General features: G+C 44.3%; 1 protein-coding gene across 3 annotated transcripts in view; it reads left to right on the top strand.

Moving 5' to 3' along the window:
- The window catches only part of FANCD2 (FA complementation group D2), a 763,224-nt gene that overhangs the window by 196,655 nt on the left and 539,056 nt on the right, over positions 1-27,513 (top strand). For 2 of the 3 annotated variants that reach the window (XM_030205444.1, XM_030205443.1), the window contains 2 exons: positions 22,140-22,286; positions 26,421-26,555. In XM_030205444.1, the coding sequence (XP_030061304.1) occupies positions 22,140-22,286; positions 26,421-26,555 (282 nt within the window). The remainder of the gene's footprint in view (positions 1-22,139; positions 22,287-26,420; positions 26,556-27,513) is intronic. The other variant, XM_030205445.1, reaches the window with a different exon arrangement.

Raw genomic sequence — 27,513 nt, 5'->3', positions numbered from 1 at the left:
AGTCATCAGCATAGAGATGGTAGGAAAAGCCATGGGATGAGATTAATGAACCAAGGGAAGAAGTGTAGATAGAAAAGAGGAGGGGACCAAGAACAGAACCCTGAGGTACACCGACAGGCAGAGGGATAGAAGTAGAAGAGGATCCACCAGAGTGAACACTAAAGGTGCGGAGGGAGAGATAGGAAGAGAACCAGGAAAGGACAGAGCCCTGGAATCCAAGTGAGGACAGGATATCGAGGAGTATGCTGTGATCGACAGTGTCAAAAGCAGCGGAAAGATCAAGAAGAATGAGGATGGAATAGAGACCTCTGGATTTAGCCAGTAATAGGTCATTGGAGACTTTAGTAAGAGCAGTTTCGGTTGAGTGGAGAAGGCGAAAACCAGATTGTAGTGGGTCAAGAATAGCATGTGAGGAGAGAAAATCAAGGCAGTGGCGGTGAACAGCACGCTCAAGTAATTTGGAGAGAAAAGGGAGGAGGGAGATGGGTCGGTAATTAGAGGGACAAGTAGGGTCGAGTGAAGGCTTCTTAAGGAGAGGTGTGACCACAGCATGTTTAAAGGCAGTAGGGACAGTTGCAGTGGAAAGTGAGAGGTTGAGAATGTGACAGACAAAAGGAATAAGAGCAGGTGAGATGGCATTAAGAAGGTGGGTGGGAATGGGATCAGAGGAACAGGTGGTACATTTTGAGGAAGAAAGGAGAAGTGCAGTTTCCTCTATAGTAACTTCAGGAAAGGAGGAAAAAGAATGAGGGGAAGGAGAGAGAGGGGAATGGACTAGTGGAGGGAGAGGTGGCGAGGTAGAGAATTCAAGGTTTATCTTTTGAACCTTGTCGTGAAAGAATTCAGCAAGGGTCTGAGGAGATAATGAAGGGGGAGTTGGGGGAGGGGGCACCTTGAGGAGAGAGTTCAATGTGGTGAAGAGAAGTAAAGGGTTAGAGCCAAGAGAGTTGGTCAGTTGGATATAATAATCCTGTTTGGCGCGTAAAAGAGCAGATTGGAAGGAGGTCAGCATGAACTTAAAGTGTAGGAAATCAGCAAGGGCCCGAGATTTCCGCCAGAGGCGTTCGGCGGAGCGGGTACAGGAACGTAGGTAGCGGATATTAGAAGTCAGCCAAGGTTGGGGTTTTGTGCACCTTATAGGGCGGGTCATCAAAGGTGCAAGAGTGTCTAAGGCAGAGGATAGAGTATTGTTGTAAGAAGAAACAGCCTCGTTGACAGACGTGGATGGTGCCACAGTAGAGAGGAGGTTTGAAACATGGGAGGATAGAGATGAAGGGTCAATATCGTGAAGATTCCTAGATAAATTCGATATAATAGCTTGAACCTCTATTACCCCAGTTGCAAAGGACTTAAATATAAATCAATTTATGCTAATAGCTTCTCCTACATCAGCACACAACTGTGGAATGCACTACAACTGTGAAATGCACTACCAACTGCCTTAAAAACTATGCACGTTTTGACAGACTTCCGTAAATTACTAAAGACTAAATTGTTCAAAGAGACGTACCTAAAAGCTCCTTCATAATGACCAGACATCAAAACCTTACCAAGTCAAGTTAACATTGAACTCTTTTTATCTGTTTACTTTATTCACATGACTACTGTTGAATGTTTTTACATCTACCCTTGATCTTTAATGCTTGAAGTGAACTGTATATCTACTTCTTATAACCTATCCTATATTTTCTGTACTGAAATGCAATAATACTCTGTATTTCTCATTCCGGAATGGCGATCACCATTATGGCATAATGTAAGCCATATTGAGCCTGCAAATAGGTGGGAAAATGTGGGATACAAATGCTGCAACAATAAATAAATAAAATAAATATACTGCAGCAGGACATGTTTATCCACTCCTACCCTGGCTTTAAAAAGGGTCTTTTCAATAAGGAGTGAATGCTGGTGACTAGTGTCCCTCGCTAGCCTTTCTCACACAGCGGGGCTCCACATGGAACACAGGTTTAATTGCTTTCCAGCACAGCTATTTGGAAACACAAAGATGTTTGGACTTTGAACCTAAGGAACTGAACTGATAAAATCAGTATAAACATTAGTAGGCACTTTAACCTGTACTTAAGAAGGATGCCCGAAGTAGATCTGGACATATACACACAAACCAGGACTTGTAGCCACCAACTCAAAGAGAGTGCTTAAATCAGTTCACACCAGTATAATATAATAGAAATTTTTTATGTATGTAGAGTACCCTCAGATATTTACCACTATTACTGCAGTCAATAATGCTGCTACAAGGTGGCATAGCACTTCTTTCAACGGGTAACTCTAACAAATTTTTTGGGAGGAGCAACATATGCTCATTTTTTTATGCTTCCTGAAGTAGATCTGGAGGCATTGATTAGAAATGTTTTGAAACAAGGTAGTGAAACAACTGTATAGCTAGTGCATTGTATCAGAAAGTGAATGTAGAAGTTAAACGGTTGATTAATTGACAAGGTAGTATATAAAGGTACAGTGAGCTATGTGTGAATGCAATGTGAGAATGTGAGTTTTGAGGGTAGAGGTATTAGGCATATGTAATATAATAAAGAAATAAGTTTGATAACTTAAGGTGTAAGGAGTACTTTATATAAGTAGTTCTAGAGTGTGTACTCTGGTAATAAACTAGGAACCTCAGGTAGTAAAGAATTTGAGATAACATTTAACCATTTCTCTGACCTCACGTGCAACTTTCTTTAAATCAATCACCTTAATTTCTAACTCTTCCTACTTTCTTACCCTTCTATATGTTACATCTCTGCTTTACTCTTCGCTATCACCTATAATGTTCTATTACATATTGTGTTGACATTGTAAATAGTATACCATGCCATACTTTGTATTGTTTTTGAATGTTTTTACTGCTGTAATTGTCTATTGCTCATGTTTGATCTATTCTTACTGTACACCGCCTTGAGTGAATTCCTTCAAAAAGGTGGTAAACAAATCCTTATAAATAAAATAAATAAATATTGCACCACAGCGTTTTTTTTGTTGTTGTTGTTAATTTTATGGTAGAATTATGTAGCTTTCTGAATTGGGGCTTATGATCTGGTACCGCTGAATGCATAGCCCTTATATTTGTACTTGCTTGTTCTGTCCCCTCTGGGTATAAGAATTGCTGTAAATCTGCCCTTTCCTGTCCCTTTTCCCCCAACAACTAGATATAACACAGGATCCAGTTGTTCTGCATACATGGCAGTCATTTTGAGTCTGGCATATTCTTTCCACTCCTTGTTTTGAAAAGAGAAGCTCTATGAGAGAGGAAGGTATTGTACAGCCTTAGTTGGTATGGATGGGCAGACTGATAGACAAAATTTTTTGTATCTATCATCATTTTCTATGCTTTCATACAGCTCACAAACTTTTTTTTTTCCCCCCTTTGATATAGCAGCAATCTCTCTCTCTCATATATGCAGATGCTTCGGCTCCTCTTAATACATAACACTTGGAGCCTTATTCACACACAAAGCTAATGCACTCGGAATCCTGCACTTACACATCTTTGATAGGTAAGCTTCGTCTCTAGCAGTTGCTCTAACTCTGCTTTTCATGGGTTATCACAGATCTCACAAGCATTATTCTTAACTCCTAACCCTTGCTTTTAACTCCTAACCCTTATTCACTTGTTCAGAACCCTTATTTTATCATCCTCACTTTAATATTCCTTTATCTTGTTTGTCCTGTTTGTCTATCCTAATTAGATTGTAAGATCTGTCGAGCAGGGACTGTCTCTTCATGTTCAAGTGTACAGCGCTGCGTACGTCTAGTAGCGCTATACAAACGATAAGTAGTAGTAGTAGTAAATAGTTATTGGAGCTACTCCTCTAGCTTGGTTCAGAAATCTTATGCATGAGTTTGTTTTCAACCGGTGCAAATACACATCTGTGACTTGGGATATAGCATCAGTGAGTGATGTCTTTATGCTGACATATAGTCTTTGCTGTGCTTTCCATGCATTATAAGCATTATACATAACTATCAAAAGTAGGTGCGTTTTAACAGGTTTACACTTATGTTGTGGCTGGTTGGAAATTTGTGCTGATATTATGGTTGATAAGTCCGTTTGCTGAGAAGCAGGACATCCTGTATTCAAATTTGGGTAACATCTGTTGGAGCCCACAGTGGAGATGCTTGGCAATGTTTTTTTAGAAGCCTCTGGGGATGTCCACTGTGCATCTGCGCACCTTCCTGCTCACTACTGCCGCTGTAATGCATAGCTGGAGGATGCATTTGTCGGCTTTCCCCTCACATGCATCCTTCTGTTTTCCTCATGGGAAGTTTATTCCTCACATTATTTATTATTATTAACATTTGTATACAGCTACCAGACGCACGCAGCGCTGAAAACCTGACTTAGAGAGACAGTCCCTGCTCAATAGAGCTTACAATCTAAAAATAATACAGACAGACAAGAAAATTAAGGGCGAGGGAGTACTGGGTGAGAAGGAACATGGGACTGGGTCTCTTTTAACTCCTCTTAGTTTTCTTTTTAGCACTTTAATAAGTTTGCTTATTTTCCCTTGGTTCTCCTGGTCCTCTTAGGCCTTGAGCACCTAGTTGGGTAAGTTTTTTTTGTTAAAATTGAACCATTTGACTTCTTGCAATATCCCAGAAAACTCCCAGTGGTTTTAAGAAGTATTCCAGATGCAGCAGGACCATGTCTCTCAAGGACACATTCTTGGTACCTGTCATGTGTGGGACTTGACCATAATCCTCCTTTGTTCAGTGTCAGACTTGTGAGTTCTTGTACCAAGTAGAGCGCTGCTGAGCCCGGTACTCAGACCAGGTTCTGCTTGGCAGCCGGACAACCCTGGGTTTCACCTGCACTGACCGCCGTTCCCCAGAGGTTGAGCCCCTAGGTGCAGGCGGCCTGCAGGACTTACGAGACGGAGCTCGAAGCGGGGTGGTGAACGTATCGGCCAGGCAGGCAGCAGGCAAGAGAGTAATCTAGGAACAGGCAATATCAACAGACAAGCAGCAGGCAGGAGAGTAATCCAGGTACAGGCAATGTCAGTAGGCAAACAACAGGCAAGAGGGTAATCCAGGCACAGGTAAAGTCAGTAGGCAGGTAGAGTAATCCAGGTACAAGCAAAGTCAGTAGGCAGGCAGCAGGTCAAGGGAGTGATCCAGGTACAGGCAAAGTCAGTAAGCAGGCAGCAGGTCAAGAGAGTGATCCAGGTACAGGCAAAGTCAGTAGGCAGGCAGCAGGTCAGGAGAGTGATCCAGGTACAGGTAAAGTCAGCAGGCAGGCAGCAGGTCAGGAGAGTGATCCAGGTACAGGCAAAGTCAGCAGACAGGCAGCAGGTCAGGAGAGTGATCCAGGTACAGGCAAAGTCAGCAACGAGGGACAAGTAGATAAGACGGAAACTACTGAGTAAGTAACACCTACCAAAGTAGAAGCCGAAGCATGGAGTCCAGGAAGAGCTCATTTGATAAAGTGCTGGCGTCTGACATCAGCAGGGAGAAGGAGCACAGCCATAGGACAAGAGCAGAGGAAGGAGGAACCAGAAGACCAATAGGAGAGAAGCAAGGGAAGCCAGGCAGAGGGAGAGCAGACACAGGTGGGTGGAAGCAAAGCAATCAAGGAGCCTGGAAGCCAGGCAGAGAGAGAGCAGACACAGGTGCATGGAAGCAAAGTAATTAAGGAGCCTGCAACCACTGCTCTCTGAACAAACCCAGAGAAGAACTACATAGCTCAGGGCAGTGCCAGTCAAGTGTGCGTGTCGACAGGACCCTGCACAGCCCGAGGACGCCACTTGCATTGAGGTAGGGGACATGACAATCAGAAGCATTAGGAGTGGAGAACAGCAATGCAAAAATAGTTTGGCACTGACAAGACCAGTCCATTGACTTCGATACTGGAAGCATTGGTCCCTAGGGCTCTCAGAGCTGCATTAGACAGTGTTGAATGCATCAACATCAAGGATCCCCATGCCTTGATATTGAGCATCGAAGGGCTCACCAGCTTTGGGCATCCTCTGACCCTGTATCGACATATTTGATGCTCTTGTCAATGCCGGTGGCACTGTTGTTGGATGGAGGCCAAGAAGCATCTGTCCTCATCGAGGCACGACATCGAGAGCACTAGGGCATCAATATCATTAATACCTAATAAGCACCTACACCAAGCGGATAGCTTCCCTTCCACTAGAGCAGACGCCCAGAACCTGCCTACCAGGCCAGTAACCGAGGCAGGTGCAAACTCTAGTTTTGCTTCAGGAATACTTTTGGGTTCTGATTTAGACTGCTGTTGGGAGTTCAATCACGAGCCTGAGGTCCTCTTGGATGAGGGTTGCCTTGGCATCCCACATCTCATGAAAGGAAAAGATCCCCTCCTGGTTTTGTTGGGGAGTCCATCCCATTTCAGTTGGACATTGATGATGAGCCTAGGACTGAGATATTGGACCTCCTTGACTTTGAAGCCCCCCCTTAAGGAAGCTGCGACAGTGCCCACTCATAACATTTTTACAGCAGTACATATGAAACGGTAGTTAGCATATCTAAGTTTAAAAATGGGTTTGGACAAGTTCCTGGAGGAAAAGTCCATAGTCTGTTATTGAGATGGACATGGGGGAAGCCACTGCTTGACCAGGGATTGGTAGCATTGAATGTTGCTACTAATTAGTTTTATGCCATGTACTTGTGACCTGGATTGGCCACTGTTGGAAGCAGGATACTGGACTAGATAGACCGTTGGTCTGACACAGTATGGCTATTCTTATGACGGATACATGTTGGACACATTGTGGAGAGTGGGGAACATTTATTCCTATTTGGTGGTCTTGTCCACAGGTATGCACATATTGGGATGTGGTATCTGGACTTATTACTGACATCATAGGCAGACCACTGGCAAAAACAATAGGTTGTGGCTTGTTGAATATTAAACCGCCGGTCCTGCCTGGAAAGTTTTTTTTTAATGATTAATGTTGTTATTATTTGTTACATTTGTATCCCACATTTTCCCACCTTTTGGAGGCTCAATGTGGCTTACATATAACCGTTAATGGTGTTACCGATTATGGTCTGAACAAATACATGGTGTGAATGAATACAAAGTGATATTGTAGTAGCATGAGTTACATGTATGGTAGGTACAGTTGGGGGAACTTAGAGAGGAAAAAGGGGAAGAAGAGTCAGGTAATGTTCGTTACAGTCTTTGGTTGCATTGTGTCGCAGGTGAACAGGCATTTTTATGTTGGGTCAGTGGGGTATGCTCTTCTGAACAGGTCTGTCTTTAGTGCTTTCTGAAAATTTAGGTGGTCGAGCGTAGTTTTTATTGCTTTTGGCAATGCGTTCCATAGTTGTGCGCTTAGGTAGGAAAAGCTGGTTGCATAGGTGGATTTATATTTGAGTCCTTTGCTATTTGGGTAGTGGAGGTTTAGGTATGATCCTGTAGATTTTGTGGTGTTCCTGGTTGGCAGGTTGATGAGGTCTGTCATGTATCCCGGTGACTCCTCGTAAATAATTTTATGAGCAATCGTGCAGATTTTGAAAGTGATACGTTCTTTGATTGGTAGCCAGTGCAGTTTTTCTGTGACAGCCAGCAGACTACATTGCTGGCAACCTGAAAGCAGTTTTTTTTTGGGGGGGGGGAGTGTTGGCTATGGAGACTGAGAATATATTGTTTGAATGTCGATAGGTTGTTAAAGGACACTGAGCTCCAGTTCGAGAAATGGAGTCATTTACCTTTATCCTTAATGGGCAGGATAAATCTCTTTAAAATGATCATTTTTCTTTGCTGGCTCTGTTTTCCAAGTTTTACCATTGCATCTTTTGCGGAAGGATCTTCAGCAGTTACATGGGATTTGCAGGAATTTCTTATACGGGTGGTGGGGAAAGAAATAAAAAATGCGTCTGGAATATCTTTGATTACTGGCCACAAGAAGGTTTAGGTTTATTATTTTTTTATTATTTATTTGTTTGCATTTGTATCCCACATTTTCCCACCTATTTGCAGGCTCAATGTGGCTTACATACTACCGTGATGGCGATTGCCAATTCCGGTATGAGAAATATAGAGTGGTAATTGCATTAAGGATCAATAAGTGATAGGGTACATTAGGTAGTCAAGGAGAAAGGGTTAAGTTTTGTCCAGTTCTTGTATGAGTTTCGTTGTGTTGTGGGTTCTGGTGTTTAGGTTGGGTCGTTATGGTATGCCTTTTTGAACAAATTGGTTTTTAATAATTTCCGAAAGATTGTTAGGTCGTGCTTTGTTTTCATGATGTTTGGTAGTGTGTTCCATAGTTGAGTGCTTATGTAGGAGAAGCTTGTCTATATATATATAATCAGGCTTGTTTGCAATGATATCTTCGGGATTCGGTATTTTGTACTGAACAGTATATTCCTACGAGTTGGGAACAGGAATTGTTTGCACCTTGGCATTTGAATTTTCTTTTGCATGCCGAGACAAAAAATTTGCCTTGATCTTGTCGTGGGAGTATGTTGCTGCATCCATTGAGAGGCATATGGCGGGTTCTTCTGAATTGTTGGCATCAGAATCTGAATGTAAGTGATTTATTGCCCTGTAGGGGTAATGCTGATTTTCCACCAGGTCAGGAGTACGGACAGTTTATGGTCAGATATGGGTTTAGTTTTAATCAAGCATTTTCTTAATAAGGAAGGTGTATTTTATTCTTTTCAGGATTTGCAGCAGAGAATGTCCCAAACTCGAGCGGACTATTTGGCTTATTGGCAGCTGCACCATTATTATACTAGCTTAGATCATGGGGCTGTGCATCAGAGGTTAGGTCAGAAAATTTGAGATTTTTTGCAAAGTGATGTTTTTGGCCAGGTTTCAGTATTAGGCCTACATAGGGCTTTGACTTCACTTCTCCCTCCCTGGGGGTATGGTCCTCTTAAGGAAGCCTGGAGCAGGGATCTTGGGTACGAATTGAAGGGGGTGGATTTCCTATAATTGATTAAAGCTATCCCAAAGCAGGTTGGTAATGCTGAACTTCAGGAGAGTCAATACCACATACTCCACAGGGCATATGTATCACAATACCAGGCAGCTAGAGCAGGTTGGGTGCCTACTGGGTGCCCAAGTGTCAGCGGGGGGACAGTATTTTTTTTGTGGCATAGTGGCATTCAAGCATTTTGGAGGTTGCTCCATCGATACTTAGGGCTTCTTTTTGGTCATCATGTAGTCTTTTCTTGGAAAGGAGTTCTGCTTAATAAATGGGAGGCATATGGGATCTTGGGTAAAAATTCATGCTTTTTATTAAGGCCCATTATTAAGGCTTATGCATGGGGAAGAATTGCATACTTAAGCACTGGATGCAGGAGGAGCCTCCTTCCTTTTGGTTCTGGAGAAATAGATTGCACGCTTTTATTCTATGGGCGGCGAGGGCTGTTAGGAATTCCCCCAAGGGAAGATGGGCTTTTATGTCTGTCTGGAATTATTTGCAAACAGTGTCCCATAAAACAAGAAGTTCAGTATTGAATAAGTTTCAGAGTGCTTTCTAAGTTGGCAATGTTATATTAGTGGTTGTTTGGGGGTTCTCTGCCTAGGTAGGGGAGGGTGGCTAGGGATTACAGGACATTATCCTTTCATAGATGGCCTGGGGTTATCAGAGTAGGTTAACCCCAGGCCATCAGAGGGTAGATATCCCCTGTACATCCAATGACAAAATATGAGATAGTTTTGCCTATTTACAGCTATCTGCTGGTCTCAGTATGGTACTGCTGCACCTTTTCAAATGATATCGATCCATCCTTACATATCAGATGTTCAGTATGTGAGATAACCAGGCAATGCCAGCACCGAAGCACCACATTATCTAATCCAGGAAAGAAATCCGCATTACCCACTAGGGAAAGTATATCACTAGTGTGGGGATTTTGCCCCCATAGTCATAAGGAACCCTTCAAGAAGAATGCTACCCCAAAATAAATCCAGGATTCTGGCAATCCTTGCATATAGTAAATAAATGATGCTTTAGGGGTGAAAATAACTTTTTTCAAAACTTAAGTCAGTAGCTTCACTGGTTTCTAACCAATCCTGACGATATCTCACCATGCAAGCCAGATTTACGATTTTAGATCTGGTAGGCCACCCTGACCCCACCTACCCAGCAGAGTGTCCCACCTTATTTTGACCGTTTTACTTGCCTAGTAGAACTTCCCCACCAAACACCGTAGGGCCAACACATCTCTTCCGAAAAGCTGGATTGGGAGCATTTGTAACATGTATAACCAGTGAAAAACACTAATGGTACCCATCAAAGATAGTGGAAGGTGACGCCAATACTCTAGTTGGTGCCTAGTCTCCCTTAATAATTTATCCACTTTCAGCCTATATAAGGAAGAGAGGTTCAGTGGTAACAAAATGCCCAAGTATCAAAAATGCCTTCAACAGCAGAGTTCCCCCAGAGCCCCCAAAAAGAATCAGAATCAGTCAGAGCCTCTGATTTGGACAAGTTCAATCTGAAACCAGAAAAATCTCTTTATTCCTGAAAACTTTCCAAGAGCATTGAAAATGATGCCCTAGATTCAGTAAGATAGAATAAGAAGTCGTACATGAATGCTGCTGTATTAAAATCTTCCCATCCCACCTCAACACCATGAATCTCTGGGTTACACTGAATCTCCCGAATCAAGGAATCTAGGGTTAACACAGAAATCAGGATTGATAATGTGCACCCGTCTGTTACCCCTATGTATGGTAAAAGGATCAAAAAGTATCCCGTTGGCCCAAAGATGTGCCTGTGGATCATGATAAAATGCCCATACAGCCTGAGAAGAAAAACCATGAAACCCACAAACATCCAGAACTCCATACAAGAAGGGCCAAACCACCCTATTGAAAGCTTTTTCTGCATCAAAGAGAATTGAAAGGGAAGGGTATGCCTTGAGATTTCACCCTCTTCATTGAAGCCATAAGCTTATGCATATTTTTTTTTTACCAGCGTTCGACCACTGACAAACTCTGCCTGGGAATCTACTAATATGAAAGGAAGGACATGAAACATCCTATTAGCCAAGATCTTGGCAACTAATTTAGCTTCATAGTTAAACAATGAAATGGGGTGATAGGATTCCAGTAATACAGATCTTGCCTCGGTTTTAGTAAGACAACAATCTTAGCCTTAGTTAGCAGTGCTATCAAGCACCCTTGCTCTATGATAACGTTAAAGACTTCAGTGAGTGGTTGTACAATTTCATCTTTAAGCAACTTGTAAAACTCTCACTGGTACCCATCTGGTCCTGGTGTCTTATTCAAAGGTCTCTGTTGAATGGCCATACTACCTCCTCTGGAACAGTCTTAGTGTTCAATATAGTCAGATCCCCTGCTGCAACCTTCGGGAAATCCATACTAGACAGCTAAATATCACTAGCTAATGGTTCAGTGTGGAATATTGGTGTTAAAGAGAACAATATTCAGCTGGATATTGGACTGCATCCTTTTCTGCTGCCACCAAGCAAGCCTATATCTGCTAGATAAATAAAAGCACACCAACTACTGTATTACAGCTTTTTCACTAGTACACCTGTGATCTGTTTCCATAACACAATAACAGTAAATGATGGTAGAGAAAGATCCGCACAGTCCATCCAGTCTGTCTAGTACGGTGTTCTAGAGCCATGCACGCCACCCCACGTGGCCCCCAGTCATCCATGTCCCCCAAGTCTCCACCATGCCAACCATATAGGCAGCTAACCGTGATGTAGTCTTGATTATAACCACATATCATCCCCAAGTATTGCTGACAACATTCAACTTACCATTCAAGAAGTCTTCTCCCCACTGAGTTGCACAACACCCTCTCAGCATGTGACAAAGTGATTTATAGCACTGGAGTTGCTGAAGCTTCACCTGTCTTTTGCCATTTGTGGGACGCAGACCGTAGAAACTTGTCTGGTATTGGCCTCGGTTCTCCCATGCTGGATTTGGCTAATTTTCTTTTTCCATTTGTGGGATACAGACAGTAGAAATCTGTCTGGCCTCAGTTCCCATTATAAAAAAGGTTCAAAATTCTTCTACAGTAAACGCATACTCACTAAAGCCCCTATATCAAATCAAAATAAGTACTCCTATCCAGGGGCATAGCAGACTTCGGCGGGAGGGGGGTCCAGAGCCTGAGGTGAGAGGGCACATTTTAGCCCCCCTCCTGGTGCCCCCCTCACCGCCAACCCTTTCAACCCTCCCCTTCCCGCTACCGCCAACTCTCCCCTGCCGCCATCGGGTACCTTTGCTGGTGGGGGTCCCCAACCCCTGCGAGTTGAAGTCGTCTTCAGCGCCGATCTCCGGCGCAGCCGCGTTGCTGATCTGTAGCGCAAAGATTCTGTGCAGGACATCAGACTCACAGAAATAGAATCTTTGCGCTACAGATCAGCAGTGCGGCTGCGCCAGAGACCGGCGCTGAAGAGGACTTTGACTCACAGGGGTTGGGGACCCCCGCCAGCAAAGGTACCCGATGGCGGCGGTGGGGGGGGAGGGTTGGCATCGGTGGGGGGGGGGCGAAGGGGTCGGCGGCGGGGGGCCAGGGCCAAATCTACGGGGGCCCATGCCCCCCTGGCCTCACGTAGCTACGCCCTTGCTCCTATCTACCTCTCCCTATAGGGTATGTCAATGCTCCTTCAGTTGTTAATAAAACTGAAATCATTAAAGATTGGATAAGTGAAGCTCAATTTGGTCTTGCTATAATCTCTGAAACTTGGTTACATGCAAAAGATGATCCTATAATTCTTGATATATGTCTACCTGGTTATTCCATCCTTAATTTTCCCAGAACCAAGGAAAGAGGTGGTGGCTTAGCCATCATTTAAATATCATTTTTGAGGTAAAAACAATTTCTGAATCACAGTCCCCAAATTTGGAAATTGTTGCTTGTTCATTAAATGACGTTTCCTTATCTAAATCTATTTGCTTACTATTACTATATCGACCTCCTAAAAACTGGAACCTTACAGATGTAGAGCTTACTAAATTAATCTCTAATGCTTGTATCAATAATGACAATATTATTGTTGGTGACATTAATTTACACCTTGAAAACAGTACCAATCACTCTAAGCATTTTCTTGATTTCCTCAATATATGGCAATTTTCACTTTTCAAAGGAATGCCCTCTCATATTAAAGGTCATCAATTAGACATATTAGCTAAAAAAATTTATTGACCCAACTAACTTTTTAAACTGAACTGGAAAGAAATGAACCATTGTTCAAAATCTAAGAATACATTATATTTCTTCAAAACTAGAGGCAAAATTGACCCTTTCAAATTATAATTATTATTATTTGTATCATGTGTATCCCACATTTTCCCACCTATTTGCAGGCTCAATGTGGCTTACATTATGCCGTGATGGCGATCGCCATTCCGGGTACAGAATATCAAATGGTAATACATTTAGGTGCATACATTGATGGTACGGGAGAGTACATTTTGATTTTGCATACAAATGATTTTGCATTAAAGTGCATACATACATGGTACAGAAGAATGCGTTATGCATTGCATAGAGGTTTCTAAGTGATAAAGTGAGTTGTAGCATATGTTAGGTCATTGATTCTATCTCGGGGTCTGTTCCCCTCTCAAAATGGCAGTATTATCTTGACTCCCATACCAAAGAATATCCGAGCAAGCTTAAGTATAGTCTCCAATTATAGACTAGTGGCCTCAATTCCTCTATTGGTTAAAGTTATGGAAGGCCTTGTCATGCAACAACTAAAGGAATATCTCCAACTCCATTCAGTCTTGCACATCTCACAATCCTATTTTAGACTCTCTTATTGTACTGAAACTGTTCTTACTACACTCTTAGCCAATTTCAGAACAGAACTATTGGCAACAAAATATTAATACTTGAGTTTGATATGTCTAGTGCCTTTGACACTGTTGACCATAATATTCTTCTAAATATCATCAACCATTATGGAATCTGTGGAGCTGTCCTGAAATGGTTCTCTGGCTTTCTAAAGTTCAGATCATGTCATGTCAAACGAGCAGGTGCAATTTCTTCAACATTGTCTCCTGATTGTGGAGTACCTCAAGGTTTTCCTCTGTCCCCCATCCTGTTCAATATCATGATGATCCCCCTAGAAATAAATGGTCTTTCGTCATTCATTTACGGTGATGATATCACCGTTTACATCCCATTCTCTAAATAATTATATGAAATAACGAACTCGAGTAAATTAGGCATCAAATTAATGGAATCTTGGCCATCAAGCTCTGTTTTTATTCACCAAATTCTATATGGTTCTGCTTCATCATATATGAAGAATCTCATTGAATTACCCCCACATAATGCCGTATCATCATCCAGAGAATATCTCATTCTGCATTTCCCTATTTGTAGGAAAGTAATCTATAAAACAATTCACAATGTCAGTTTCTCATATCAAAGTACTACAATTTGGAATTCTCTACCAAAAACAATTAAATGCACAGATGATGATTACCTGTCCTTCAGAAACCTATTGAAAATTAATTTTTTCAATTTAGCCTTTCAGAAAACATTTGAACATTATCCATTCATACAATTAATTTCACTTCTTATTTCCTCCCTAATCCTATTTAGCCCTATTTGTACCCATATTTATTTATTTATTTATTTATTTATGGCATTTGTATCCCACAATATTCCCGCCCGCAGGCAGGCTCAATGTGGTCAATAGTCTATTAAGCAAAAACAATCATCAATATATATAAATGGCGAGTGTCGTACTCACTCGCAAATGCGGAGTAGAGACCCTCTCTGCCCCGCCCCTGCGTCAATACGTGATGACGGGGGCAGAACAGAGAGGGTCTCTACTGCTTATTTGCGAGGGACACTGCCGTCACTAACGCTCCCCCCACCCGGAGTTGCCGCCGCCACCCACCTTCCACCCGGTTGGGCCCTCACTCCGCTATTGAAACAGCGAGGGCACGCAGCACACAGCTCTGCTGAGCTGCCGTTGGCCTTCCTTCTTCTTCTCTGCCTTTGTCCCGCCCTCGACGACGTTACGTCACACGAGGGTGGGACACAGGCAGAGAAGAAGAAGGAAGGCCACGGCAGCTCAGCAGCAGAGCTGTGTGCCCTCGCTGTTTCAATAGCGGAGCGAGGGCCCGACCGGGTGGAAGGTGGGTGGCGACGGCTCCGGGGGGGGGGGGGGGGACGACAACTTGGAGGGGGAGTGGCAGCGGCGAACTCGGCGGTGGTGGCCCGTTTTTACGGGCTCAACGGCTAGTAGTACAAAATACAGTATTCAAAGTCATAAGAGGGAAAGAGAAACAACTGAGGGAGGAAAGGGAGAGAGGAGAGGTAATGATTTGTCGCTGAGATAGCCGTGGTTCAGAAGGCTGTTTCGCCAGGTGGGCTTTTGGCATATGCTCTACCAAATAGGAAGGTCTTGAGTCGCCTCTTAAAGGTCTGATGATCTGGAGTGAATTTGACCTCTTGAGGCAGCCCGTTCCACAATTGAGTGCTGAGATAGGGGAAAGAGGAAGCATAGACGGTTTTATATTTGAGGCCACTAAAAGCTGGGTAGTGGAGATTGAGGTATGAACGAGCTGACTTGCGGGAGCTCCTGAGCGGCAGGTTAATGAGAGTGTCAATATAAGCGGGGGCTTCTCCATAGTTGATTTTGTGCACCAATGCGCAGATCTTGAAAGCAATGTGGTCCTTTACTGGAAGCCAGTGCAACCTCTCACATAGTGGTCTTGAACCTTGAAATCTCGATTTGCTGAAGATGAGTCGGGCCGCTGTGTTCTGAGCAGTGTGCAGTTTTTTTAGGAGCATGCTTGTGCATCCCCCATAGATACTGTTGCAGTAATCTAGACAGCTGATGACGAGAGACTGGACTAGGTTGCGGAATACTTCTCTAGGGAAATAAGGCTGGATACGCTTAAGCTTCCAAAGAGAGAAGAACATTTGCTTGACTGTAGAGTTCACATGCTGTTCCAGCGTCAAGGATCTATCTACTATGACTCCCAAGATTTTTAGGGACTCCGAGATTGGTAGGACGAGCCCAGGAGTGAGCAATGTAGGAGGCCTGAGTTTGTTATAGGGAGAGGAGACAATCAAACAATGTGTTTTCTCGGCGTTGAATTTGAATCGAAATGAGTTGGCCCAGTCGAGCATGGTGTTGAAGCCTTGCTGAATCTTACTGGTTATTTCATTTAAGTCTTTCTCAAAGGGGATGAAGATAGTGATATCATCAGCATAGATAAGAGGACCCAGGTTTCCTGAGTAGCTCAACGAGAGAGGATTTTTGGAGTCAAGTCCAGTTCCTTGACATCGGCATTGAGGTCAGAGGCATTGGCATCATCGTCAAGTATCACACCGGCATCAGGAGCGTCGGTAAGCATGGCTACTTTGAGACCCTTAGACACTGGGAGCAGTGAAGCGTCGAGTGGGTTTCCACCTGTTGAGGCCTCCTGCTGTGCAGACCCCTTGGGATCGTCCATCTTTGGACCCGACCCAGAGGCGATATGAGGATTTGACGTCTTCCTTGTCGGCACAAAAGAGCCTTGGTTGACACACTTCAGGCAAAGGCCAAGTAGCATCGTCACCGGTCACCCTCGACACGTGCCGGGAGCTCCAGGGTGTTAAGAGACTTGGTACCTGAGAAGCATAGAAGCGTCGGCGCTGGGAGGATCATTCTCCCTCCATACAGAAGGTGCCGATGCGCCTGTCTCCAGGCAGCTGAGATCCTGCTCACTCATCGACCCCAGCAGTTCCCTAACCTGTACCTCACCTGGCACCCTGGCTTTTCCCGGTGTTGGCCCTTGATGAGCACATCCGAGCCTTGCTCCCAGAGCTGCTGGATGGCCTTATGCAGCAGTGTGCATCAGCATCAGGGGTGCTGGCACATGCCATACCTCCCATTGCAGCCCAGGTGTCGACTGTGATCCAAGCTGGTACCCCTCAACGTTGGTGGAGGAAGCTTCGCCAGAGTCAAGACAGGAGCCAGCTTCTCGATGCCACTGTCAAGGGCCGAGTTCCTTGCCATCAAGGCAGGTTCAGTCTCGGCGATCCCTTGGGGAGATACTGTCCGAAACCGAAGTGATGTGCTCAGGGTATTCAGAGGAAGATCCCAGATACTTAACCTCAGATGAGTCTTATGGGATTCCCTCTGAACCTTTCCCTCCACCTGAAAGGAGACGGTCTCTACCGGAGAGCTTTTCATTTCAATCTTTTGTTAAGGAAATGGCAATGCCATTCCATTTCCTTTGGAAGTGGAGGATGAGCCCAGGACTAAGATGCTTGAGGTCCTGGACTACACATCTCCTCCTAAAGAGGCTGTGACTGCCCCTCTCCATGAGGTACTCAAGGAAGCCCTCATCAGAAACTGGGAATCCCCTCTGTTGGTCCCTGTCACGCCTGGGAGTCCCCTCTGTTGGTCCCTGTCCGATACTGGGTGCCAGACTTGGTGGATGCACTCCCTCTGGAGCAGGCCGGGCCTTTTCGCCAGTTGGTCAAGCAGCAGAAGGCTCTGTCGAGCAGGGACTGTCTCTTCATGTTCAAGTGTACAGCGCTGCGTACATCTAGTAGCGCTTTAGAAATGATTAGTAGTAGAAGGCATGTTGAGTTCTTGGCCAGGGGCAATTACGACATGTTTGTTGTGGCATCCAGGATCTCTGCTCAAGATATAGCAATGCGCAGACTCTCATGGCTGTGTATTTCTGACTTGGAACACACTGTTCAGGAGGGGTTGGCAGATGCTCCTTGCCAGGGGGATAACCTTTTTGGAGGTAAGTTTGAGAAGATTGCTGACCAAATCAAGGAGCATACTGATACAATTTCTTCTCTGTTCCAGTGGGCGCCTTCTGCATCTATCTTCTCAGCTAGGAGGGTTTTTGGCAAGCGGTACCTACTACTACTCTAAGCATAGGTACATTCCTTCGGCTCACCAGCCTAGAGTCTCAGCTCCAGTGTGCTCATTCATGGCAACAGCATGTGCCTGCTGCTCCCCAGTCAAAGCAAGGGATGAGCTTTTGACTGGCTCCAGCATAGCATAGCCACAGTAAAAGTGTCAGTTGCCAGTCGGGGGGGAGGCTAAAATTTTTTCATCAAAGGTTGCCTCTTATAACCTCCGACCGGTGGGTTCTTCAAATAGTATGTCTAGGATACACCCTTAGCTGGCATCTCAAACCTCCAAGTTGCCCACCGAGAGCTCATTCATTCAGCCCTCAGCACAGGCAGGTACTTGCAGAGGAACTCTCCACCCTTCTGAAGGCCCACCAGGGGAAGAAGAGCAAGCATTCTGTTCATGGTACTTCCTTGTGCAGAAGATCTAATGGCCCTGATCAAATTTCTACTCCGAGAAGAGTTCAGGATGGTTTCCCTGGGCACCGTTCTTCCAATGATTCAGAAAAATGATTGGCTATGCTCTCCGGACTTAAAGGATGCATTTCCTCATATTCAAATACTTCCAGCCCACTGGAAGTATTTTTGATTTTGGCTGGGAACACGTCATTTTCAGTATTGCGTGTTGCCTTTTGGCCTTGCATTAGCTCCAAGGGTCTTCACCAAATGTTTAGCGGTAGACGCAGCATCGTTGCATAGACTGGGAGTCCATGTTTTCCTGTATCTCAACAATTGGCTGGTGAAGAGCACCTGAGCACAGTGCTCGGGAATCCATCGGATGACTGTTTGGGTGCTAGAGCTACTAGGGTTCGTTTTAAACTATCTCAAGTCTCATCTACACCCTGTCCAGCGATTGGAGTTCAGAGGAGCCCTACCGGAGACGAGAGTGGACAATCTTGTCTCGCTGGAGTCCAAGGTTCGTGCCTCTCAGCAGGTCACAGTTTGGCAGATGTTGAGATTGTTGGATCTCATGGCTTCCACAGTGTATGTTACACCCTGACACGTGTTTGCATGAGATCAACTCAATGGACCCTGGTGTCTCAGTGGTATCGAGCCACAGGGATTCTAGAAGATGTCATTCAAGTGTCCTCCAGAGCTTGTACGCTCTCTTTATTGATGGAGAATTCGATCCAGTTTGACTCAGGGACTTCCATTCCAAATTCCTCAGCCAGAAAAAGTGCTGACGACAGATGCATCTCTCTCCTGGGATGGGAAGCTCATGTATATGAGCTTCACAGTCAAGGAGCTTGGTCCTCCCAGGAAACGAATATTCATATGAACTTCTTGGAGCTTTAGGCTATCTCATCAAATTGTTCTCATTCAAACAGATAATCAGGTTGCAGTGTAATTCACCAACAAGCAGGAGGACACCGGATCATACCGTCTGTCAGGAGTTCCACTCAGATAAACCACAAGGCCCCTCAGTTCTGTTCCAGGCTTCAGGCCCACGGCAAACTAGCGTCAGATGCCTTCGTCCTCAAGCAAGACCTTGGAACCATGATTCTGATCGTTCCATACTGGCCGCTGCAGATATGGTTCCCTCTTCTTGTGGAGTTATCCTCCGAAGATCCGTGGAGATTGGAGTGTTTTCTGGTCCTCATCTCACAGAATGGGGGGTTGCTTCTACATACCAACCTCCAGTCTCTGGCTCTCACAGCTTGGATATTGAGAGCCTAGAAATCGCTTCATTGGGCCTTTCGGAGGGTGTCTTCCAGGTCTTGCTGGCTTCCAGGAAAGATTCCACTAAGTGCTGTTATTCTTTTAAATGGAGGAGGTTTGCTGTCTGGTGTGAGAGCAAGGCCTTGGATCCCCTTACATGCCCTACACAGACCCTGCTTGAATACCTTCTAAAGACCAACTCAGTAAGGGTTCACCTTAGTGCAGTTAGTGCTTATCATCAACATGTAGAAGGTAAGCCCATCTCTGGACAGCCTTTCGTTCACTTCATGAGAGGTTTGCTTTTGTCAAAGCCCCTTGTCAAACCTTCACCAGTGTCATAGGATCTCAGCGTTGTTCTCACCCAGCTGATGGAAGCTTTTTTTGAGCCACTGAATTCCTGCCATCTGAAGTACTTGACCTGGAAGGTTGTTTTCTTGGTGGCTGTTACTTCAGCTTGTTACTAAGTTTCATCACAACAGACTAGTCCTCTGCACACACCCTAAGTTCCTGCCGAAGATGATGTCGGAGTTCCATCTGAATCAGTGGATTGTCTTGCCAACATTCTTTCCTCAACCTCATGCCCATCCTGGCAAAAGCAGCTTGCACACTTTGGATTGCAAGAGAGCACTGGCCTACTACATGGAGCGGACAAGGCCCCACAGAAAGTTTGGACAGCTCTTTCTTTCTTTTGATCCCAACAGGATGGGGGTCACCATTGGGAAACACACCATTTCAATTTGGTTGGCAGATTGCATTTCCTTCACTTATTCCCAAGCTGAGCTGGTCTTAGAAGGTGATGTCACAGCTCATAATGTGAGAGCCATGGCTGTGTTGGTAGCCCACTTGAGGTCAGCGTCCATTGAAGAAATTTGCAAGGCTGCGACGTTGTCTTTAGTCCACAGATTCACATCACACTACTGCCTTGAGCAGGATACCCAACTCGACTTTTGGTTCGAGCAGACAGTGTTGCAGAATCTGTTTGGCGTCTACAACTCCACCCTTCTAGGCCCGTTTTATTCTGTTCCATTCTGCACTCTCATTCAGATTGTATATAGTTTCAGGTTAATCCCTGTTATGACCTTGCCATTGCGAGGCCCAGTTTACCAATGTTGTTTTGGGTGAGCCTGGATTTTAGGGATTCCCCACTTGTGAGTAGATTGAAGCCTGTTTGACCTCGGAGAAAGCGAAGATACTTACCTGCAGCCGGTATTCGAGGACAGCAGTGTCTCCCTCTTCCCCTTGGAGTTGTCTCCTTTGTTATTTTTACTTTATTTTTTGCTTTAGTATGAAACTGAGACCGTGTTCACGCAATGGGCAGAAGGCACTAGCGCATGCGCAGTAGAGCGGAGCTCGCTCTTCACAAAAGCTCTATTTTTTGCTTTGCTAGACCAAATGACATGGATCGGTATCACTGACTTATGAAAATATGAAGCTGTTGGCTTCGGAGAATACAGGATGGGACCATATAGGTTTTTATCTGCCATTGTCTGTTAAGTTCCTATAGCATCAACATAGAATTCCATGCATAGCAAAGCACTATTAGTTTTGACCAGAATTACAGAAATGACTATGCTTTTATTTTGGCAGCCCTACATACAACGACTTCAACTTCCTTTTAAACCATAAGTACTTGGATACCGATAGGCTTCATGTCTAATTTCAAACACTTCAGCATTCATCAGCCCTTAGCTCGGGAGTCCTCATTTCTCTGGCTGACTTTATCCTGTTTGGAATGTTGAAGAAAGCAAAATGCTTACCCGTAGCAGGGGTTTATTATAGGCAGCAGAATAATTCAGTCAGAGTCCCTGCCTCCTTCTTCAGATAACTGAAGTTAGTTCAATATGGGAGTGATTTTAGAAGCCTTTTTATGCATTTTATCTGTAGAAGTAAGCACTTAAAAATCATATCGCGTTATTCACAAAAGTATTTGCTGTTAACACCACATGTATGTTTCATGTGGTATGTAGGTATGTGTTCTTGAAATGTGGTTTGAATGGGAATTTTTGAGGAGACAGTTTTATAACAGGGCATGTAAGTGTTATAAATACCCTGTTATAAAAGTACCCTCTACAAGTAGCAATGGAGCAACCAGCCACAGGTTTTTCTGAGCTTTGAGAAAGCAGGTGTGTCTTAGGGTCCCTTTTACTAAGCTGTGGTAAGAGGGCCCTGCAGTAGTGTCAGCTTGTGTTTTTTGGCATGCGCTGAGGGCTCTTTTTTTTTTTTTAAGAAATGGCTCTTCGGTAAGTGAATCACTTGCCACATGGCCATTTCTGCACTAACCTGGCAGTAACCAAGCAGCGTGCTACAAAAATTCAAAATATTTTTCTAGTGCCGGAAATGGCATGTGCTGGGGGTGGGAACTACTTCCGGGCTCCTGTGGTAGTTCTAAATTGGCGTGTGCCAGTCTCAATGGTGCGTGGCAAGCCCTTTGTAAAAGGACTCCTAAGTGCCTTGAGAGTGTCTTGACTCACTCGTGTGGCTGAATTACCATGCTGTTAGTGGAGAATCCCTGTTTCTAATCATATAATTTCATCATTACTCCTAATGCATTCAGTGCATACTAATGTTGTCCAGGATCTGTGAGTTTCTCTAGCACATAGATTCAGTGAGTCAGAAGAGTAGCAGCTTGAACTGTGGTTGAGACTCACTACTCTTTTTCTTGTTCTGTAAAAGGTTATAGATTTCATCGTTCTGTTGATACTTTATACTACAAACATCAATAACAGCAAGAAGCAGGTGGAGAGGGTATTACGGAACAAGATCCGGATGGGGTACGTCACGGACCAGCTGCTGCAGAATGCATTCAGAAATTATTCCCTGGTAAGTGATTGAGGAGGCTCTGCATTAGCTCCCTCTCGGTTTTCTTTCTTTCTATCTTGCTCTTTCTCACAATACAGTTTGAGTAGTCATATGGATCCTAGAGCAAAACTAGATTCTCTAAAGACAAACAGCTCACACGGTGAGACAGATGGATAATGTTATTTGACAATTATGATATACAAGGAGGCATATTTTCAAAGCAGTTTGGGAGGCTAAGTTCCATAGGTTTCTATGGAACTTTGGGAGGCTAAGTGCTTTGAAAATGAGCCTCATAGTAACATAGTAGATGACGGCAGAAAAAGACCTGCATGGTCCATCCAGTCTGCCCAACAAGATAAACTCATATGTGTATACCTTACCTTGATTTGTACCTGCCTTTTTCAGGGCACAGACCGTACAAGTCTGCCCAGCAGTATTTCCCGCCTCCCAACCACCAGTCCCGCCTCCCATCACCGGCTCTGGCACAGACCGTATAAGTCTGCCCTCCACTATCTGATTATGATATGGAACAAATTTTTCCCCCAGAACTTTCCAGTGAAGACTTTAAGACCACTTTCAGCTTTGAAGTAGCTCATGCAGCATTCCTCAGTACTAATACTTACGTTCACACCCTGAGCTCTACTTGATTTTATCACTGCTCCATACAGTTATTTGGATTACTATCACTAGCTTCCACAGTTGAGCCGGGATGTACCTTGTTGTTTTTCCTTCAGAGTTTTTAGGATTTTTCTGCATCTTTTGAGAAACTGAGGGCCAGATGCATCAACCAAACGTAAAAAATTCAAAAACATTAAACTCCCTAAAGAATTTGAAAAAATGAAGCATGCACCAAAAAAACAAGTCGCACATGTTCGGTGCGGTATTAAAAAGTACAATGTATCAAAGATTCGTAATCCCCGTCAGTAATCGTCCCCTAAATCATGTGCAGAGCAGCCAAACGCTATGCTGGCTGCTCTGCGCATGCCACAAATGTCAGAACAACAGCAAAAAAACCCCACAAACACGTGGCTCCCCGCTCCCCCCCTGCATCACTACAAAACTAAACATACCTCAAAAAAGGATCGGGAGGGGGCAAAGGCGCTCATCAGGAGCGTCCTGTATGGACGGCCTTACCCCCCCTCTCCTTCCTGTGCCGGCCCTCCTCTGACGTAAGTTACCTACCTACCTACCAGTGAAGTGACTTGAGGAGAGGGTTAATATAAGCGTAGCGACACTGGCAAAATATAAGTCATGCGGCAGAATTTTGAACAGAATGACGAGGAGAGAGATGGCTAAGTGGGAGACCTGTGAGAAGCAATAGTTTAAGCGGGAGGTGATGATAATGTGGATAAGGGTTCTGGTAGTGTGCTCAGAAAGGAAAGGGTGAATTTTGGTGATATTATAGAGAAAGAAAGGACAGGTTTTAGCAGCCTGCTGAATATGTGCAGAGAAGGAGAGAGAGGAGTCAAAGATGACCCCAAGGTTACAAGCTGATGAGACAGGGAGGATGAGAGTGTTGTCCACAGAAATAGAGAATGAGGGAAGAGGAGAGGTTGGTTTAGGGGGAAAGATAAGAAGCTCAGTCTTGGTCATATTTAGTTTCAGATGGCGCTGAGACATCCAGGCAGCAATGTCAGACAGGCAGGCCGATATTTTGGCCTGGATTCCTACTGAGATTTCTGGTGTGGAGAGGTAGATCTGGGAGTCATTAGCGTAAAGATGGTACTGAAAACCATGGGATGAGAGAGTACCAAGGGAAGAAGTATAGATGGAGAAAAGAAGAGGTCCCAGAACAGATCCCTGAGGTACACCAACTGACAGTGGGATAGATGTGGAGGAGGATCCACCAGAGTATACACTAAAAGTACGATGGGAGAGATAAGAAGAAAACCAAGGGAAGAAGTATAGATGGAGAAAAGAAGAGGTCACAGAACAGCATATCAAGGAGTAGGCTGTGATCAACAGTGTCAAAAGCAACAGATAGATAGAGAACAGATAGATCGAGAAGGATGAGAGTAGAATAGAGACCTTTGGATAAGGCCAGGAACAGATCATTGGAGACTTTAGCAAGCGCTGTTTCAGTTGAATGAAGGGGGCGAAAGCCAGATTGAAGTGGATCAAGAATAGCTTGAGATGAAAGAAAGTCAAGGCAACGGTGGTGAACAGCACGTTCAAGTATTTTGGATAGGAGGGAGATGGGGCGATAGTTGGAAGGACAGGTAGGGTCCAAAGAAGGTTTTTTAAGGAGTAGTGTGACTATGGCATGTTTGAAGGCATCAGGAACAGTTGCAGTGTACAGTGAAAGATTGAGGATATGACAGATAAAAGGGATGACAATAGGAGAGATAGTGTTAAGTAGATGGGTGGGAATAGGATTGGAGGAACAGGTAGTTAGTTTCGAGGAGGCGAGAAGATGTGTAGTTTCCTCTTCAGTGATTTCAGAAAAGGAAGAAAAGGAGGCAGGGTTTGGAGATTTGAGAGGTTGGACTAAGGGAAGGAGAGGTGGAGGTGTCTTGTTTGAGAATTCAAGTTTAATCTTGTCAACCTTATCATGAAAGTACTCAGTCAGAGTCTGGGGGGAAAGTGAAGGGGGGGGGGTTGGAGGTGAAGGCACTTTGAGGAGAGATTTCAGTGTGGCAAAGAGACGATGAGGGTTTGAGCCAAGAGAATTTGTCAACTGGATGTAATAGTCCTGTTTGGCAAGCAAAAGAGCAGACTGGAAGGAGGTCAGCAAGAATTTGAAATGTATGAAGTCAGCATGGGCATGGGATTTCAGCCAAAGGCGTTTGGCAGAGCGGGCACAGGAACGTAGGTAGCGGATTCTGGAGGTCAGCCAAGGCTAGGGTTTGGTACGCTTTACAGGATGGGGAATGGGAGGAGCAACAGTATCCAGAGCAGAGGAGAAAATAGTATTATACGAAGAGACAGCCTCATTGACAGACTTGGATAACGTAGTGGTAGAGAAGAGTTTTGAAACACTGGAGGACAGAGTAGGAGGGTCAATAGCCTGAAGATTTCTAAATGTATTGGTTAAGATTGGACGGGACTGGGGAGGAGGGTGTTTAAGTGTGAAAGTTATCAGATGATGGTCAGAGAGGGGAAGAGTTGAGGCACAGAAACTGGAGAGTGAGCAGTTTGAGAAGAGGATAAGATCAAGACAGTGGCCATTCTGGTGAGTGGGGGTAGTGGAGCACAGTTGAAGATTGAAGGAGGATGTTAAAGCGAGAAATTAGAAGCATAAGAGTCAGAGGGATCATTAGCATGAATGTTAAAATCCCCAACAATGAGGGAAGGAGATGAAGTTTCAAGAAAGAAGGAAAGCCAGGCGTCAAAGTCAGTGAGAAAGGGAATGGGGCTTGATATACCGCCTTTCTGTGGGTTTTTTTTGTAACTACATTCAAAGCGGATTACATAGTATATACAGGTATTTAGTCATACCTGGGGCAATGGAGGGTTAAGTGACTTGCCCAGAGTCACAAGGAGCTGTAGTGGGAATCGAAACCAGTTCCCCAGGATCAGAGTCTGCTGCACTAACCACTAGGCTACTCCTCCAGGAAGAAAGGGACTTATCAGGGGGTCGATAAATGACTGCTACTCGGAGAGGCAGAGGAGCGAATAGACGGATAAAGTGGACTTTGAAGGAAGAAAAGCAGTGAGACTGAAGTGGAAGAAGAGGTTGAAATCTACAGGAGGGAGGAATAGTAGCCCGACACCACCTCCGCAGCCAACCGGACAAGGAGTATGGGAGAAAAGATAACCTCCATGGCATAGGGCCGCGACTGAAGCACAGTCTTCAGGGCAAAGCCAAGTTTCAGTTAGGGCAAGGAGATGGAGAGAACAAGAGATAAACAGGTCATGGATGTAGGCAATTCTGAACCAACATGGGCCGTGTTTCGGCAATAAGCCTTACTTCAGGGGTCTTGACTGTAGATTACACTATCAAAATGAGGAAAATAGTTTTTGTAAATAATATAAAAGTAAAATACTGAGCAGTCAGTAGCGTTTTAAACTTGTGAACATATGAACTGACAAGCGACAAGCGCCACAATAGCAGAGTAGACCAACATTGAGCTCTTGTTTTATCCTTTTAATGAGCGATACAGAGGAATGCTGGACTGATGTGTTGCATACTGATTTTTTTTTTATCTTTGACAGGTTCTCCGTGAGTACTTTCCCTCCATTATGTCTCTGGCTCAAACCTTGCTGCGCTCTGCAGATCAAAGTGCCATCTCATTTGGAAGCCTAATGCATAAACACACATTTGCAGCATTTGACTCATACTGTCAACAGGTAGTGTATCTAATGTGTGAATACTTGTGGCATGTGGTGATTTTCTTACCAGTATGCTATGCCACAATAAACAAGGAACAAAGGAACTCTTATGAAAGCTTAGTGCATGCTAACGGAGTCTTTTACTAAAGCTTGGCTTGAGTATCTGCAGCAGGGCCCATTTTATTCCTGTGGTCCCTGCTGCAGATAACTAGAGCTAAGCTTTAGTAAAAGACCTCCTAAAGGAATTAGCATGCTCTAAATAGGCCAGTTTTATACCTGTGGGTATCTTAGCATTTAGCATGTGCTAAGCTTTAGTAAAAGGGCCCCAAAATGACACATTAATGACCATTCAGTCAGCAATCCTTGGCTACTACTTAGGCCACTTTTTTATAATGTGACCAAATATTAAAACTTCTATTTCTGAGCTCAAGTTGCGTTAAATTTAGGTACACAAGTTATTTCAATGCTGAAGTGGATTCACAATTTAAGAAGTTTTGAGGAGCCAGAGGCTGAGGTGACTTGTCTACTGATGCAGTATGGCCATCACCTCTCTCAGTACAGCTTTGTTTAACATTTGCCTGCCATCAGGCAAAAGTTACTTTCCTTCTGTCTGTACAGCCCCTAGCTGGATAAGCTTATCTTTCTCTTCCCTAGTGAAACAAGGTAACTGTTCTGCTTCTGGGATCGTAGGAATTAGGACATGTATTTTTGTGGGCTGTTCCTGGAGAGCAGCCTCTTTAGCCGCTTCATCGGCCAAACTGTTTCCCCTAGCTTCTTTAAAGTATGAAGTCATATTAATGGAAAAGGATGATTTAGTCCTGACCACAGAGAAGTGTGTTAATCCTATCAAAAGGAGAGAGTGGGGATCAAGACATATCACATGACTGTTTAGACATCATTGAATATCTGACAAAAATCAGGCCAGATTTAAGGGATAGGCGCTTGCACAAAGGGAGACAATTATTTGTGGATGGAT

Source organism: Microcaecilia unicolor, chromosome 6 (genome assembly GCF_901765095.1).
Source record: "Microcaecilia unicolor chromosome 6, aMicUni1.1, whole genome shotgun sequence".
In the NCBI taxonomy this organism is placed as follows: Eukaryota; Metazoa; Chordata; class Amphibia; order Gymnophiona; family Siphonopidae; genus Microcaecilia; species Microcaecilia unicolor.
Note: the sequence above shows the minus strand (reverse complement) of the source record. Positions and strands in the feature narration are given on the sequence as shown.